This window comes from Poecile atricapillus, chromosome W, assembly GCF_030490865.1.
Source record: "Poecile atricapillus isolate bPoeAtr1 chromosome W, bPoeAtr1.hap1, whole genome shotgun sequence".
Taxonomy (NCBI): domain Eukaryota; kingdom Metazoa; phylum Chordata; class Aves; order Passeriformes; family Paridae; genus Poecile; species Poecile atricapillus.
The window spans coordinates 107,043,661-107,061,569 of NC_081288.1; the positions used below are offsets into that span (position 1 = coordinate 107,043,661).

General features: G+C 36.5%; 1 protein-coding gene across 1 annotated transcript in view; it reads left to right on the forward strand.

Annotated features, from left to right (window-relative positions):
• The first annotated feature begins 860 nt into the window (after positions 1 to 860).
• Positions 861 to 17,909, forward strand: part of LOC131592126 (netrin receptor DCC-like) — a 63,756-nt gene continuing 46,707 nt past the window's right edge. The window contains 4 exon segments of the mRNA XM_058863409.1: positions 861 to 957; positions 5,246 to 5,404; positions 11,373 to 11,696; positions 16,540 to 16,842. Coding sequence (XP_058719392.1) covers positions 5,335 to 5,404; positions 11,373 to 11,696; positions 16,540 to 16,842 — 697 coding nt within the window. The 5' untranslated portion in view covers positions 861 to 957; positions 5,246 to 5,334.

The following is a 17,909-nucleotide window of genomic DNA, read 5'->3' on the forward strand; positions in this document are numbered from 1 at the left end:
GGAAAAAATTGGGGGGAAAATGGGAAAAAATGGGGAAAAATTTGGGAAAAATTTGGAATAAAAGAGGAAAAAATGGGGAAAATTTTGGAATAATATTGGGAATAAATGGGAAAAATATTGGGAAAAATAGTGGGAAAAAATGGCAGAAAAATGGGAAAAATTGGGAAAAAATGGGAAAAATTTGGGGAAAAATTGGGGAAAAAATTGGGATAAAAATGGGGGGGAAAATGGGAAAAAAAAGGGAAAAATCCAGGAAAACCCAGAAAAAACTGGGAAAAACCAGAAAAAATCCAGGAAAAAACCTGGAAAAATCCAGGAAAACCGGGAAAAACTCGGGAAAAATCCAGGAAAAAACTGGAAACGTCCAGGAAAAACCGGGAAAAGTCCTGGAAAAAGGGGAAAAAATGGGAAAAACCGGGATAAATCCAGGAAAACCGGGAAAAATCCAAGAAAAACCGGGAAAAATGCAGGAAAAATGGGAAAAATCCAGGGAAACCCGGAAAAAACCTGGGAAAAACCGGGAAAAGTCCTGGAAAAAGGAGGAAAAAGTGGGAAAAAAACAGGAAAACTGGGAAAAAACCGGGAAAAATGCAGGAAAAACTGGGAAAAATCTAGGAAAAATGGGAAAAATCCAGGAAAAAACCGGGAAAAATCCAGGAAAAAACCTGGGAAAAACTGGGAAAAATCCAGGAAAAACCGGGATAAAAGCCAGCTCACCCCTCCCCCATCCCTCCACCTTCCTCTTCCCAAAAAAAAACCGGGAATTCTCTCCAGGAACCTCGGGGGGCGCTCGGGAGCGGCCCCCGCCCCGAAACCGCTTCCATTCAGAGCCTTTATTTTATTTATTTTCCAGCTTTTCCTTGGAATTTCTCCCGGATTTCAACCTTTGGATCCGAGCATGGAGCGGTGATGAATTCCCGGATTTTCCAGGAGAGGAAGAGGAAGAAAAAATTCCAGGTTTTTTTTTTTTGGGGGGGGGGGATTTCTTTGTTTTATTATTTTTATTTTCCAAGAGAAAAATCCCGGGATTTTTCCTTTTTATTCCCTTTTTTTTTTTTTCATTCCCATCCTTTTCAACCTTCAAATCCCGGGATTTTTCTTTTCAGGCCCCGATTCTTGGGATTTTAACCCGAAAAATTCCAGGGATTTTTCGCTTTCCCAACCCCCAACCATTCCAGGGTTTTTTTTCTCCTTTTCCAGGCCCAGATTCCCGGGATTTCACCCCAAAATTCCCAGGATTTTCCCCTTCCCAGACCCCAAAATTCCCGGAATTTTCCCCTTCCCAGAGCCCCCAAATTCCCGGGATTTCCCCCCAAAAATTCCCGGAATTTTCCCCGTCCCAGACCCCAAAAATTCCAATTTTTTTTCCCTTTCTCGGACCCCCAAATTCCCGGGATTTTCCCCTTCCTGACCCCCCAAAAATTCCCATTTTTTTTCCCTTTCCCAGACCCCCAAATTCCCAGGATTTCCCCCCAAAATTCCCGGGATTTGCCCCCTCCCAGGCCCCAAAATTCCCGGGATTTTCCCCCTTTCTTGACCCCCAAATTCCCAGGATTTTTCCCTTCCCAACTCCCCAAAATCCCAGGATTTTTTCCCTCTCCAGGCCCCAAAATTCCCTGGATTTCCCCCCAAAATTCCCAGAATTTCCCCCCCTCCCAGACCCCAAAATTCCCAGAATTTTCCCCTTCCTGACCCCCCAAAAATTCCCATTTTTTTTCCCTTTCCCAACCCCCAAAATTCCCGGAATTTTCCCCCAGAATTCCCGGGATTTCCCCCCTCCCTGACCCCAAAAATTCCCAGAACTTTTCCTTTCCCAGACCCCCAAATTCCCAGGATTTTTCCCTCTCCAGGACCCAAAATTCCTGGGATTTACCCCCCAAAATTCCCAAGATTCCCCCCCCAGAATTCCCAGGATTTTCCCCCTTTCCAACCCCCAAAATCCCAGGATTTTTTCCACTCCTGACCCCCAAATTCCCAGGATTTCCCCCCAAAATTCCCGGGATTTTCCCCTTCCCAGACCCCAAAATTCCCAGAATTTCCCCCCAAAAATTCCCTGGATTTCCCCCCCTCCCAGACCCCCAAATTCCCGGGATTTTCCCCCTTTCGCAACCCCAAAATTCCCGGGATTTTCCCCCTTTCGCAACCCCAAAATTCCCGGGATTTTTTCCACTCCAGGACCCAAAATTCCTGGGATTTACCCCCCAAAATTCCCAAGATTTTCCCCCCAAAATTCCCAGGATTTTCCCCCCAAAATTCCCAAGATTTTCCCCTTAAGGTCCCTGGAGTTTCCCCCCAAAATTCTTGGATTTTCCCCTTTCCTGACCCCAAATTTCCCTGGATTTTCCTCCAAAAATTCTCTGGATTTCCCCCCCCAAAAATTCCCAGGATTTTCCCCCAAAATTCCTGGAATTTCCCCCTCAAAATTCCCAGGATTTTCCCCCTTTCCAACCCCAAAATTCCTGGGATTTTCCCACCAAAATTCCCAAGATTTTGCCCCCAAAATTCCTGGGATTTTCCCACCAAAATTCCCAGATTTTCCCTGAAAATTCCCAGGATTTTCCCAAAAAAATTCCTGGGATTTTTTTCCCCAAAATTCCCAGGATTTTCCCCCTCTCCAGACCCCAAAATTCCCAGGATTTTCCCCCCCAAAATTCCCTGGATTTTCCCCCCGAAATTCCCAGATTTTCCCTGAAAATTCCTGGGATTGTCCCCTCAAAATTCCCAGGATTTTCTCCCCAAAATTCCCAGGATTTTCCCCCAAAAATTCCCAGGATTTTTCCCCCAAGATTCCCATGATTTTCCCTGAAAATTCCCTGTATTTTCCCCAAAAATTCCCAATATTTCTCCTCTTTCCAACCCCAAAATTCCCAGGATTTTCCCACCAAAATTCCCAATTTTCTCTGAAAATTCCCAGGATTTTCCCCAAAAAAATTCCTGGGATTTTTCCCCCCGAAATTCCCAGGATTTTCTCTGAAAATTCCTGGAATTTCAACCCCAAAATTCCCAAGATTTTGCCCCCAAAATTCCTGGGATTTTCCCACCAAAATTCCCAGATTTTCCCTGAAAATTCCCTGGATTTTCCCTGAAAATTCCCAGGATTTTCCCAAAAAAATTCCTGTGATTTTTTCCCCCAAAATCCCCAGGATTTTTCCCTGAAAATTCCCGGGATTTTCCCCCAAAATTCCCAGGATTTTCCCCCTTTCCAACTCCAAAATTATCAGGATTTCCTTCCCAAAATTCCCAGATTTTCCCTGAAAATTCCCAGGATTTTTCCCCAAAATTCCCAAGATTTTGTCCCCAAAATTCCTGGGATTTTTCCCCCCAGAATTCCCGAGATTTTGCCCCAAAATTCCCAGGATTTCCCCCCAAAATTCCCAGGATTTTCCCCAAAAAAACCCCAGGATTTTCTCCCCAAAATTCCCAGGATTTTTCCCCAAAATTCCCTGGATTTTCCCCCTTTCCAACCCCAAAATTCCCAGGATTTCCTTCCCAAAATTCCCAGGATTTTCTCTGAAAATTCCCGGGATTTTCCCAAAAAAATTCCTGGGATTTTTTCCCCCAAAATTCCCAGGATTTTCCCCCTTTCCAACCCCAAAATTCCTGGGATTTCCCCCAAAATTCCCAGGATTTTCCCCCCAAAATTCCCAGGATTTTTCCCCCATAATTCCCAGAATTTTCCCTGAAAATTCCCAGGATTTTCTCTGAAAATTCTCAGGATTTTCCCTCCAAATTCCCTGGATTTTCCCACCAAAATTCCCAGATTTTCCTTGAAAATTCCCAGGATTTCCCAAAAAAAATTCCTGGGATTTTATCCCCCAAAATTCCCAAGATTTTCCCCCCAAAATTCCCAGGATTTTGCCCCTAAAATTCCCAGGATTTTTTCCCCATAATTCCTGGAATTTTCCCTGAAAATTCCCAGGATTTTTCCCTGAAAATTTCCAGGATTTTCTCCCCAAAATTCCCAGGATTTTCCCCCAAAAATTCCCAGGATTTTCTCCCCCCAAAGTTCCCAGGATTTTTCTCCCAAAATTCCCAGGATTTTCTCTGAAAATTCTCAGGATTTTCCCCCAAAATTCCCTGGATTTTCCCCCTCTCCAGACCCCAAAATTCCTGGGATTTTCCCCCCAAAAATTCCCTGGATTTTCCCACCAAAATTCCCAGATTTTCCCTGAAAATTCCCGGAATTTCCTCTGAAAATTCCCAGGATTTTTCCCAAAAAAATTCCTGGGATTTTTCCCACCAAAATTCCCAAGATTTTCCCCCCAAAATTCCCAGGATTTTGCCCCCAAAATTCCTGGGATTTTCCCTGAAAATTCCCAGGATTTTCCCAAAAAAATTCCTGGAATTTTTTCCCCCAAAATTCCCAAGATTTTCCCCCCAAAATTCCCAGGATTTTCTCCCCAAAATTCCCGGGATTTTCCCCCTTTCGCAACCCCAAAATTCCCGGGATTTTTTCCACTCCAGACCCCCAAATTCCCAGGATTTTCCCCTTCCTGACCCCCCAAATTCCCAGGATTTTTCCCTCTCCTGGACCCAAAATCCCTGGGATTTACCCCCCAAAATTCCCAAGATTTCCCCCCCAGAATTCCCAGGATTTTCCCCCCAAATTCCCGGGATTTTCCCTCAAAATTCCCAGGGTTTTCTCCCCCCAAAATTCCCAGTATTTCCCTGAAAATTCCCGGCATTTCCCCCCAAAATTCCCTGGATTTTCCCCCTTTCCAACCCCAAAATTCCTGGGATTTTTCCCCCAAAATTCCCAGGATTTTCTCTGAAAATTCCTGGATTTTCCCCCCAGAATTCCTGAGATTTTGCACCCAAAATTCCCAGGATTTCCCCCCAAAATTCCCAGGATTTCCCCTGAAAATTCCCTGGATTTTCCCCCTTTCCAACCCCAAAATTCCCAGGATTTTCCCCGAAAAATTCCCAGGATTTTTCCCCCATAATTCCCGGAATTTTCTCTGAAAATTCCCAGGATTTTCCAAAAAAAATTCCTGGGATTTTTTCCCCCAAAATTCCCAGGATTTTTCCCCAAAAATTCCCAGGATTTTCTCCCCAAAATTCCCAGGATTTTCTCCCCAAAATTCCCTGGATTTTCTCTGAAAATTCCTGGGATTTTTCCCCCCAGAATTTCCGAGATTTTGCCCCAAAATTCCCAGGATTTCCCCCCAAAATTCCCTGGATTTCCCCTGAAAATTCCTGGGATTTTCCCCTCTCCTAAATCCCATTTTTCCTTTCTTTTTCCAAGCCTCCAAATCCCAGGAATTTCTTGCCAGTTTTTCCTTGGATGTTCGACGTCGGAGCAGAGAATTCCAAGCGGGAAAAAAACCGGGAATTATGGATCCAATTCCATGGATTTGGCTCCTGGTCTCGTTCCCGTTGGCCAATTCCCATCCCAAAATTCCCGGTAAGTTTGGAATTCCCAGCAAAAAAAATTCCCAAAAAATCCTGCAAAAAATTCCCAAAAAATTCCTCCAAAATTCGCAAAAAAAATCCCCCAAAATTCCCAAAAACTTCACCAAAAATTCCAAAAAAGTTTGCAAAAAATTCCCAAAAATTCCTCTAAAAATTCCCAAAAAATCCCCCCAAAATTCCTAAGAAATTCTCCAAAAATCCCCAGAAAATTCCCAAAAAATTCCCAAAAAAATCCCCAAAAACTCCCCAAAAATTTCCCAAAAACTTCTCCAAAAATTCCAAAAGAATTCTCAGAAAATTCCCCCCAAATCCCCAAATAATTCCCAAATAATTCCCAAAAAATTCCCCCAAAATTCCCAAAAACTTCACCAAAAATTCCAAAAAAATTTGCAAAAAATTCCCAAAAATTCCTCTAAAAATTCCTCCAAAAATTCCCAAAAAATTCCCCCAAAATTCCCAAAAACTTCACCAAAAATTCCCAAAAAATTCTCAGAAAATTCCCCCAAAAATTCCCAAGAAATTCCTTGAAAATTCCCAAAAAATCCCCCAAAAAATCCCAAAAATTTCCAAAAATTCCCCTCCAAATTCCCATAAAATTCCCTGAAAAATCCCCCAAATTCCCAAAAAATCCCCAAAAAATTCCCCAAAAATTCTCAGAAAACTCCTTAAAAATTCTCCAAAAAATTTCCCTGAAATTTCCAAGAAATTGCCCCAAAATTCCCAAAAAATTCCCCCAAAAATCCCCCCATATTCCCAAAAACTTCTCCAAAAGTTCCCAGAAAATTCCTTGAAAATTCCCCCCAAAAATTCCCAAAAACTCCTCCAAAAATTCCCCAGAAATTTCCCCCAAAATTCCAAAAAAAATCCCCAAAAATTCCAAAAAATTCCCCAAAAATTCCCCCAAAATTTCCCAGCAATTCCCAAAAGAATTCCCAAAAAAATTCCCCCAAAGTTCCAAAAAAATTCCTCAAAAAATTTCCAAGAAATTCTCCAAAAATTCCCAGAAAATTCCTTGAAAATTCCCCGAAATTTCCCCCCAAAAATTCCCCAAAAATTCCCCAAAAATTCCCCCAAAAATTCCCAAAAAATCCCCCCAAAATTCCCAAGAAATTCTCCCAAATTTCCCAAAAAAATTCCCTGAAGTTTTCCAGCAATTCCCAAAATAATTCCCAAAGCAATTCCCCCAAAATTTAAAAAAACTTCTCCAAAAATTCCCAAAAAATTCCCAGAAAATTCCCCCCAAAATTCCCAAGAAATTCCTTGAAAATTCCCAAAAATTCCCCCAAAAAATCCCAAAAATTTCCAAAAATTCCCCTCCAAATTCCCATAAAATTCCCTGAAAAATCCCCCAAATTCCCAAAAAATCCCCAAAAAATTCCCCAAAAATTCTCAGAAAATTCCTTGAAAATTCTCCAAAAAATTTCCTTGAAATTTCCAAGAAATTGCCCCAAAATTCCCAAAAAATTCCCCCAAAATCCCCCCATATTCCCAAAAACTTCTCCAAAAGTTCCCAGAAAATTCCTTGAAAATTCCCCAAAAAATTCCCAAAAACTCCTCCAAAAATTCCCCAGAAATTTCCCCCAAAATTCCAAAAAAAATCCCCAAAAATTCCAAAAAATTCCCCAAAAATTCCCCTGAAATTTCCCAGCAATTCCCAAAAAAATTCCCAAAAAATCCCCCAAAAAATCCTGCAAAAACTTCCCCCAAAAATTCCAGAGAAATTCTCCAAAAATTCCCCGAAAATTCCTTGAAAATTCCCCAAAATTTCCCCCCAAAAATTTCCAAAAAATTCCCCAAAAATTCCCAAAAAATTCCCCCAAAAATTCCTTCAAAATTCCAAAAAATTCCCCCAAAATTCCCAAAAAATTCCCTCAAAATTCCCCAAAATTCCCAAAAAATTCCCAGAAAATTCCCCCCAAAATTCCCAGAAAATTCCTCAGAAACTTCCAAAAAAATTTCCCCAAAATTCCCCCAAAATTCCCCATAATATTCCCAAAAAAATCTCCCAAAAATTCCCAAAATTTTCTCCAAAAATCCTAAAAAATTCCCCCAAAATTCCCAAGAATTCACAAGAAATTCCCAAAATAATTCCCCAAAAAATCTAAAATTATTCCCCCAAAAAATCTCCAAAATTCCTAAAAAACTCCAAAAATTCCTCAAAAATTCCCCAAAATATTCCCAAAAAATTCTCCAAAAATTTCCAAAATATTCCCCCAAAATTCCCAAAAAATTCCCCCAAAATTTCCCAAAAAAACCCCCAAAAATTCCCTAAAATTTCTGCAAAATTCCCAAAATATTCCCCCAAAATTCCCAAAAAATCTCCTCAAAAGTTGCCTAAAAATTCCCCAAAATTCCTCAAAATTTCCCCAAAAATTCCTCAAAAAAAATCCAAAAAAATTCCCAAAAAATTCCTTGAAATTTCTGCAAAATTCCAAAAAATTCCTCATAAAATTCCCAAAAAAATCCCAAAAATTCCCAAAAAACCCCCCCAAAATTCCCAAAAAATCTCCCCAAAAGCTCCCTAAAAATTCCCAAAAATCTCCCCAAAAATTCCTGCAAAATTCCCAAAAATTCCTCATAAAATTCCCAAAAAAAAATCCCTAAAATTTCTGCAAAATTCCCAAAATATTCCTAAAAAAAATCCCCCAAAATTCCCAAAAAAATTCCCAAAAATTTCCTTAAAAATTCCTTAGAAATTCCCAAAAATTTTGGGGTAAAAAACCAAAAAAATGCAGAAATTTGGCTTTGCAATTTTGGGAATTTTTCCTTTTATTTTCTATTGGATTTTGGGAATTCCCAAGGATTTTTCCAATTCCCAACCCAGGCTCAGAATTCCAAGGAATTTGGGGGAATTTTCTCAGATTTTTCCCAAATTTTTCTGGGATTTTTCCCATTTTTCCCAGATTTTTCCCAGATTTTTCTGTGATTTTTCCCATTTTTTCCCTGGATTTTTCCTGGATTTTTCTTGGATTTCTTCCCCCATTTTTCCAAGTTTTTTTTCCTGGATTTTTCCCAAAATTTTCCAGGATTTTTCCCATTTTTCCCTGGAATTTTCTTGGATTTTTTCCCCATTTTTCCCCAGGATTTTTCCAGGATTTTCCCTGGATTTTCCAGATTTTTTTCCAGATTTTTCCTGGATTTTTCTTGGATTTTTTCCCCATTTTTCCCCATTTTTTTCCAATTTTTTTCCAGGATTTTCCCTGGATTTCTCCCCACATTTTTCCTGATTTTTCCCAATTTTTCCCCTGGATTTTTCCCAAATTTTTCCCAGATTTTTCCCATTTTTTTCCCCATTTTTTCCTGGATTTTTCCTGGATTTTTCCCATTTTTTCCCCTGGATTTTCTCTGGATATTTCCCAGATTTTTCCTAAATTTTTCCCAGCTTTTTTCTAGATTTTCCCCAGATTTTTTCCGGCATTTTTCCCATTTTTCCCCCAGATATTCCCTGGATTTTTCTCAGATTTTTCCCATTTTTTTGCAGGAATTTTCCCCATTTTTTCCCCATTTTTTTCCTGGATTTTTCCCACATTTTTCCCAAATTTTTCCAGGATTTTTTCCATATTTTTCCCTGGATTTTCCCAATATTTTTCCCATTTTTCCCCATTTTTTCCTGGATTTTCCCCACATTTTTCCTGGTTTTTTTTTCCATGATTTTCCCTGGATTTTTCCCAGATTTTTCCCAAAATTTTCCTGGATTTTTCCTGGATTTTTCTTGGATTTTTTTCCCATTTTTCCCCATTTTTTTTTCCAATTTTTTTCCAGGATTTTCCCTGGATTTCTCCCCACATTTTTCCCAATTTTTTCCTGGATTTTTCCCAAATTTTTCCCAGATTTTTCCCATTTTTTCCCCATTTTTTCCCAGATTTTTCCCATATTTTCCCCTAGATTTTCTCTGGATTTTTCCCAGATTTTTCCCAAATTTTCCCGGTTTTTTTCTGGATTTTTCCCAGATTTTTTCCTGTGTTTTTCTCATTTTTTCCCCACTTTTTTCCTGGATTTTTCCCGGATTTTTCCCATTATTTTCCCATTTTTCCCCCATTTTTCCCAGATTTTTCTCATTTTTTTCCCCATTTTTTCGATTTTTCCCATTTTCCCCTGGATTTTTCCTGGATTTTTCCCATTTTTTCCTGGATTTTCCCAGATTTTTTCCAGCATTTTTCCCATTTTTTCCTCAGATAGTCCCTGGATTTTTTCCAGATTTTTTCCATTTTTTCAGGAATTTTCCCCATCTTTTCCCCATTTTTCCCAAATTTTTCCTGGATTTTTCCCATTTTCCCCTGGATTTTTCCTGGATTTTTCCCAGATTTTTCCCATTTTTTCCCCGTTTTTTCCTGGATTTTCCCCAGATTTTTTCCAGGATTTTTCCCAAATTTTTCCCATTTTGTCCTGGATTTTTCTCAGATTTTTCCTGGATTTTTCCCATTTTTTCCTCTATTTTTCCCATTTTTTCCCCATTTTTTTCCTGGATTTTTCTCAGATTTTTCCTGGATTTTTCCCATTTTTTTCCAGGAATTTTTCCCATTTTTTCCCCAATTTTTCCTAGGAATTTTGCCTGGATTTTTCCCATATTTTTTCCCATTTTATTCCAGGATTTTTCCCATTTTTTCCCCATTTTTTCCCTGGATTTTTCTCAGTTTTTTCCTGGATTTTTCCCATTTTTTTCAGGAATTTTTCCCATTTTTTCCCCATTTTTTCCCATTTTATTCCAGGATTTTTCCCATTTTTTTCCCAAGGATTTTGTCCAATTTTTTCTCCCTTTTTTTCTCAAGGAGAATCCTTGGGAAAAAACAGGGAAAAAATTGGAAAAATATGGGAAAAAAAGGGAAAAATGCAGAAAAAATTGGGAAAAATTTGGATGAAAATTGGGGAAAAAAGTGGGAAAAAAATTGGGAAAAAATGGGAAAAAATGGGAAAAAAATGGGAGAAATTGGGGAAAAAATTGGGAAAAAATTGGGGGGAAAAGGGGAAAAAATGGGAAAAAAATTGGGAAAAAAATGGGAAAAAAACGGGAAAAATGCAGGAAAACTGGGGAAAAATGGGAAAAAAATTGGGAAAAAAATGGGAAAAATGCAGGAAAATCAGGGAAAAAATGGGAAAAAAATTTGGAATAAAACGGGAGAAATTGGGGAAAAAATTGGGGGAAAAAGGGGAAAAAAAAGGAAAAATTATGGAAAAAATAGGGGGAAAATTGGGGAAAAAAATGAGGAAAAAATTGGGGAAAAAAGGGAAAAATGGGAAAAATTGTGGAGAAAAAAAGGGAAAAAATGCATAAAAATATCAGGAAAAATTGGGAAAGAAATGGGAAAAATTGGGGAAAAATTGGGGAAAAATTGGGAGGAAAATTGGGGAAAAGTAAAGAAAAAACTGGGAAAAAATTGGGAAAAATTTGGATGAAAATTGAGGAGAAATGGGGGAAAAATGGGAAAAAATGGGAAAAAATTGGGGAAAAAATAGAAAAAATGCAGTAAAATTGGGGAAAAAATGGGAAAAAATTTGGAATAAAATGTGAGGAATTGAGGAAAAAATGGGGAAAAATTGGGGAAAATTTTGAAAAAAATAGGAAAAAATTGGAAAATTGGGGAAAAAATGGGGAAAAAATTGGGGTAAAATTGGGGACCATTGGGAAGAAATTGGGAAAAAATAGGGAAAAAAATGGAGAAAAATTGAGGGAAATTTGGGAAAAAATTGTGGGAAAAAACTGGGAAAAATTGGGGAAAAAATGACAAAAAATGGGGAAAAAATGGGGGGAAAATGGAGAAAAATTGGGGAAAAATGGAGAAAAAATGGGAAAAATGGGGAAAAAATTGAGGGAAAAAATGGGGAAAAATTGGGGAAAATTTTGAAAAAAATAGGAAAAAATTGGGAAAATTGGGGAAAAATTTGGGAAAAAATTGGGGAGAAATTTGGGAAAAATTTGGGAAAAAATTCCCAGAATTTTCTGACTGTTTTTCCCACCTCAGGTCCTCGGCCTCGAGCGTTCAGCTCGCTGAGATTCCTCCGGGAGCCGTCGGACGTGGTGGTGGCGCGAGGCGGCGACGTCCTGCTGGAATGCGCGGCCGCCAGCGACTCCGGGAAAACGGCGAAAATCCGATGGGAAAAAGACGGGGAATTGTTGGATTTGGATGAGGATGAGAGGAGGCAGCAGCTTCCCAATGGATCCCTTTGGATCCGGAATGTTCTGCACTCGCGGCATCATAAACCGGATGAGGGCGTTTATCGGTGTCGCGCGCAGCTGGAAGGGATCGGAGCGGCCGCCAGCAGAGAGGCCAAAGTGGCCGTGGAGGGTGGGGAAAAATTGGGAAAAATTGGGGGGAAATCGGGGAAAAAATGGGGAAAAATTTGGGGGAAAATTGGGGAAAAACTGGGAAAAAAACGGGAAAAATTGGGGGAAAAATTGAGAAAAAATAGGGAAAAAATGGAAAAAAATGGGGGAAATATTGGGGAAAATTTGGGAAAATTTGGGGGAAAATTGGGAAAAAAATTGGGGAAAAAATGGGGGAAAATTGGGGGAAAATTGGGGAAAAATTGGGGGAAAATCGGTGGAAAATTGGGGGAAAAATTGAAGGAAAAATTGGGGAAAAATTGGGGAAAAATTGAAGAAATTTGGGAGAAAAAATAGGGGAAAATGGGGAAAAATTGGGGGAAAAATTGGAGAAAAATTGGGGAAAAATTGGGGAAAAATTGGGGGAAAAAACTGTAAAAAATGGGGAAAAATGAGGAAAAATAGGGGAAAAAGGTGGAAAAATAGGAGAAAAATTGGGGGAATATTGGGGAAAAATAGAGAAAAAATGGAGAAAAAATTGGGAAAAATTGGGGGAAAAATTGGGAAAAATGGGGGAAAATTGGAGAAAAATTGGGGAAAATTGGGGGGAAATTGGGGAAAAAAAGGGGGGAAATTTGGGGGATATTGAGGGAAAATTTGTGAAAATATTGGAGAAAAATTGGGGGAAAATATCTCAAAATTAGGGAAAATTGAGGGAAAAATTGGGGAAAAATTGGGGGAAAAATTGGGAGAAAAAATAGGGGAAAAATTGGGAGAAAAAATAGGGGAAAATGGGGAAAAATTGGGGGAAAAATTGGGGGAAAATTGGGAAAAATTGGAGAAAAATTGGGGAAAAATTGGGGAAAAAAACTGTAAAAAATGGGGAAAAATTGAGGGAAAAATAGGGGAAAAAGGTGGAAAAATAGGAGAAAAATTGGGGAATATTGGGGAAAAAATGGAGAAAAAATGGAGAAAAAATGATTAAAAATTGGGGAAAAAATTGTGGAAAAATAGGGGAAAAATTGGGGGAAATTGGGAAAAAATTGGGTGAAAAATGGAAAAATATTGGAGACAATTTGGGGGAAAAATTGGGGGAAATTGGGAAAAAATTGGGTGAAAAATGGAAAAATATTGGAGACAATTTGGGGGAAAAATTGGGGAATATTTGGGAAAAATTGGAGAAAAATTGGTGAAAAATTGGGGGAAAATTGAGGAAAATTGGGAGAAAAATGGGGAAAAATTGTAGAAAAATTGGGGAAAAATTGGAGAAAAATTGGGGAAAAATTGGGGAAATTTGGGAGAAAAAATAGGGGAAAATGGGGAAAAATTGGGGGAAAAATTGGGGAAAAATTTGGGGAAAAATGGGGGAAAAATGGGGGAAAATTGAGAAAAAATTGAGCAAAATTGGGGAAAAATTTGAAAAAAATTGGGGAAAAATTAGGAAAATATTGGAGAAAATTTGGGTAAAAAATTGGAGAAAAATTGGGGGAAAATTGGGAAAAAAAAACTGAAAAAAATGGGGAAAAATGAGGAAAAATAAGGGAAAAAATTGGGGAAAAATAGGAGAAAAATTGGGGGAATATTGGGGAAAAAATGGAGAAAAAATTGGGAAAAAATTGGGAAAAATTAGGAAGACATTGAAGAAAATAGGGGAAAAATTGGAAAAAATTTGGAGAAAAATTGGGGGAAAAATGGGAAAAATTAAGGGGAAATTGGGAAAAAATTTGGGGAAAAAGTGGGGGAAAATTGGGAAAAAATTTGGAGAAAATTGGGAGGAAAAATAGGGAAAAATGGGGAAAAAATTGAAAAAAATTGGGGAAATATTGGGGGAAAATTGAGAGGAAATGGAGGAAAATTGGGGGGAAATTGGGGGAATATTGGAGGAAAATTGGGGAAAATTTGGAGAAAAATATGGAAAATTTGGGAAAAATTGGGAAAACATTGGGGGAAAATTGGGGAAAAAATGGGGAAAAATTATGGGAAAATTGTGGGGAAAATGTGAAAAAAATGGGCAAAATTGGGGAAAAATTGGAAAAAATGGGGGAAAACTGGGTGGAAATTGGGGAAAAATTGGGGGAAAATGGGAAAAAATTGGGGGAATTTTGAGTGAAAATTGGGGGAAAATTGGAGAAAAATTAGAGAAAATTGGGAGAAAAGATAGGGAAAAAAAGGGAAAAAATTGGGGGAAAATTGTGGAAAAATTGTGGAAAATAGGAGAAAATTGGGGGAAAATTGGAGAAAAATTGGTGAAAAATTGGGGGAAATTGGTGGAAAATTTGGGAAAAAATTGGGGAAAAATTGGGGAAAAATTGGGGAAAACTTGGAGAAAAATCAGGAAAAAATTGGAGAAAATTGGGAGAAAAAATAGGGGGAAATGGGGGAAATATTGGGGAAAAATTGGGGAAAATTGTGGAAAAAATGGGGAAAATTGGGCAAAAATTGGGGTGAAAATTGGGGGAAAATTGGGGGAAAAAATGGGGAAAATTTGGGGGAAAATTCGGGAAAAATTGGGAAAAAAATGGGAAAAATTGGAAGAAAATCGGGGGAAAATAGGAGAAAAATTGGGGAAAATTGGGAGAAAATTGGGGGAAAAATGGGGAAAAATGGGAAAAAATGGGTGAAAAGTCAAGGAAAAATTGGGAAAAAATTGGAAAAAATTGGGAAAAAATGGGGGAAAAATAGAGAAAAAATGAGAAAAATTGGGAGAAAATTGGGGGGAAAAACAGAGAAAATTGGGGAAAAATTGAGGAAAAATTGGAGAAAAAATTGGGAAAATGTGTGGAAAAATTGGGGGAAAAATTGAGGAAAATTGGGGAAAAATTGGGCAAAATTGAGGAAAAAAAGGAGAAAAATCAGGAAAAAATTGGAGAAAATTTGGAGAAAAATTGGGTGGAAATTGGAGAAAATTGGGGGAAAAATAAGAGAAAAATTGGGGAGAAATTCAGGAGAAAAAGCAGAAAAAATGGGGAAAATTGGGGAAATATGGGAGAAAAAAATGGGAGAAAATTGGAGAAAATTTGGGGAAAGAATTAGGAAAATTTGGGGAAAAAAGTGAGGAAAAACTGGGGAAAAATTGGGAAAAATTGCTGAAAAATTGGGAGAATAGGGGAAAAAATTGGGGGGAAATTTGGAATAAAATAGAGAGAAATTTGGGAAAAAATGTGGGGAAATTGGGAAAGAAATTGGGCAAAAATTGAGGAATCAAAATTCAGAAAATTCCAAAAAAAATCCTCCAAAAATTCCTTAAAATTCCCTAAAAATAAATTTTAAAAAAATATTTTTTTTTTTTTAATTTCTGCCCCAAATCCTTGAAAAATTCCAGGAAAAAAAATTCCCAAATAATTTCCCCTTTTTTGAGGGTAAATCCCAAAAAATTTGAATTCAGGAAAATTCCCAAAAAATCCAAAAAAATCCCAAGAAAAATAAATTTTTGGAGGAATTTCCCTTAAAATTCCCCCCATAATTTGGGATTTTCACCTTAAAAAAATTCCATAAAAAATGAAAAAAATTCCTAAAAATTCCCAATTTTTTTCCTCTTCTTTTCCTTGGAATTCCCATCCTGAAAATCTGGGATTTTATGGGAAAATCCCATTTTTTAAAGGAATTTCCTGCTCCATAAACATGGAAAAATCTGATTTTTAAGGAATTTTCTCCTTGAAAAATTCCATAAAAAATCCTAAAAATTCCCAATTTTTTCCTCTTCTTTTTCTGGGAATTGCCATCCTGAAAATTTGGGATTCTATGGGAAAATCCCATTTTTTAACAGAATTTCCTGTTCAAAAAACATGGAAAAATCAGATTTTAATGGAATTTTTGCCTTAAAAAATAAAAAAAAAATTCCAAAAAAATTCCTAAAAATTCCAAATTTTTTTCCTCTTCTTTTCCTTGGAATTCCCATCCTGAAAATCTGGGATTTCAAGGGAAAACCATTTTTTTGGGGAATTTTCCTCTCCAAAAATTGGATTTTTAGGGAGTTTTCACCTTAAAAAAATCCAAAAAAATTCCAAAAAACTTCCAAAAAAATTCCAAAAAATTCCAAAAAAATTCAAAAGAATTCCAAAAAAATTCCAAAAAAATTCCAAAAAATTCCAAAAAAATTTTTAAAAATTCCAAAAAAACCTGAAAAAAATGAAAAAAATATCTAAAAAAAAATTTAAAAATTCCAAAAGAATTCCAAAAAATTCCAAAAAATTCCAAAAAAATTCCAAAAAAATTCCAAAAAAATTCCAAAACATTCCAAAATAATCCGAAAAAATTTCAAAAAATTCCAAAAAAAATTCAAAAGAATTCCAAAAAAATTCCAAAAAAATTCCAAAAAATTCCAAAAAATTCCAAAAAAATCCGAAAAAATTCCAAAAAAATTCCAAAAAAATTCCAAAAAAATTCCCAAAAAAATTAAAAAAAAATCCAAAAAAATTCCAAAAAAAATCAAAATAATTAAAAAAAAAAATCCAAAAAAATTCAAAAAAATTCCAAAAAAATTGCCCAAAAATTGCCCAAAAATTCCTAAAAAATTCCAAAAAAATTCCAAAAAAAACCCCCAAAATTCCAAAAAAATTTAAAAAAATTAAAAAAAAATTTAAAAAATTTAAAAAAAATTCCAAAAAATTCCTAAAAAATTCCAAGAAATTCCAAAAAAATTCCAAAAAAATTCCCCAAAAATCCTAAAAAATTCCTAAAAAATTCCTAAAAAATTCCAAAAAATTGTAAAAAAATTTTTAAAAATTTCAAAAAAAATTCCAAAAAATTCCAAAAAATTCCAAAAAATTCCAAAAAAATTCCAAAAAAATCCAAAAAAAATCGCAAAAATTCGCAAAAAATCTAAAATTCCCATTTTTTTCCTTTTTCTTTTCCCAAAATTCCAGGTCCTCTCCGTTTCCTTTCCCAACCCGAATCCGTGACCGTTTTTCCGGGCGATTCCGTCCTCCTCAAATGCGAATTTCAAGGGGATCCCATTCCCAAAATCCGTTGGCAACGGAATCAGGAAGATTTTCCCATCGGGAATTCCGATGGAATCGGGAATTTTGAATCCAGGATCGCTCTCTTACCTTCTGGAACTCTCCAAATATCCCGGATTCGTTTGGGAGATTCTGGGAATTATCGGTGCTTGGTGAGGAATTCTGGGAATTCCAGGCTCGGGAATGAGGTGGAGCTGAGGGTGTTGCAAGGTGAGGAATTTTTTTGGGAATTTTTTGGGGGGTTTTGGGGATTTTTGGGGGTTTTTGGGGTTTTTAGGATTTTTGGGATTTTTTTGGGAGTTTTTGGGATTTTTTGGGATTTTTTTGGGGATTTTTTGGGATTTTTTTGGGATTTTTTGAGGGATTTTTTGGGGATTTTTAGGGATTTTTTTGGGGATTTTTTTGGGATTTTTTTTGGGATTTTTTGGGATTTTTTTGGGGATTTTTGGGGATTTTTTTGGGGATTTTTTGGGATTTTTTTTGGGATTTTTTGGGATTTTTTTTGGGATTTTTTGGGATTTTTTGGGATTTTTTTGGGATTTTTTTGGGATTTTTAGGATTTTTTTGGGATTTTTGGGGGATTTTTTCGGGGATTTTTTTGGGGATTTTTTTGGGATTTTTTGGGATTTTTTGGGGATTTTTTTTTATTTTTCCCAGGATTTTTTGAGGATTTTTGGGGGATTTTTTTTGGGATTTTTCCAGGATTTTTCAAGGATTTTTTTTTATTTCTTGGGGGATTTCTTGGGATTTTTAAAGGATTTTTTGAGATTTTTTAAAGATTTTTCCAGAATTTTTTTCGGATTTTTTCAGGATTTTTTGAAATATTTTTTAGGATTTTTCCATGATTTCTAGAGGATTTTTTGAGGATTTTTTCAGGATTTTTTCAGGAATTTTTGAGGCATTTTTTTGGATTTTTCTGGGATTTTTTGAGGTTTTTTCCAGGATTTTCAAAGGATTTTTTAAGGATTTTTTGGGAGTTTTTCCATGATTTTTTGAGGATTTTTTTCAGGATTTTTTGGAATTTTTTCAGGATTTTTTCAGGATTTTCCCAGGATTTAATTTGGATTTTTTCAGGATTTTTTTCTGATCTTTTTTCCCAATTTTTGGGGGATTTTAAAAGGATTTTTTCAGGATTTTTTTAGGTTTTTTCCAGGATTTTCCCAGGATTTTTTGGGAATTTTTTCAGAATTTTTTCAGGAATTTTTGAGGATTTTTTTTTAGGATTTTTCTGGGATTTTTTTAGGAATTTTTTGGGGATTTTTTCAGGAATTTTTCCC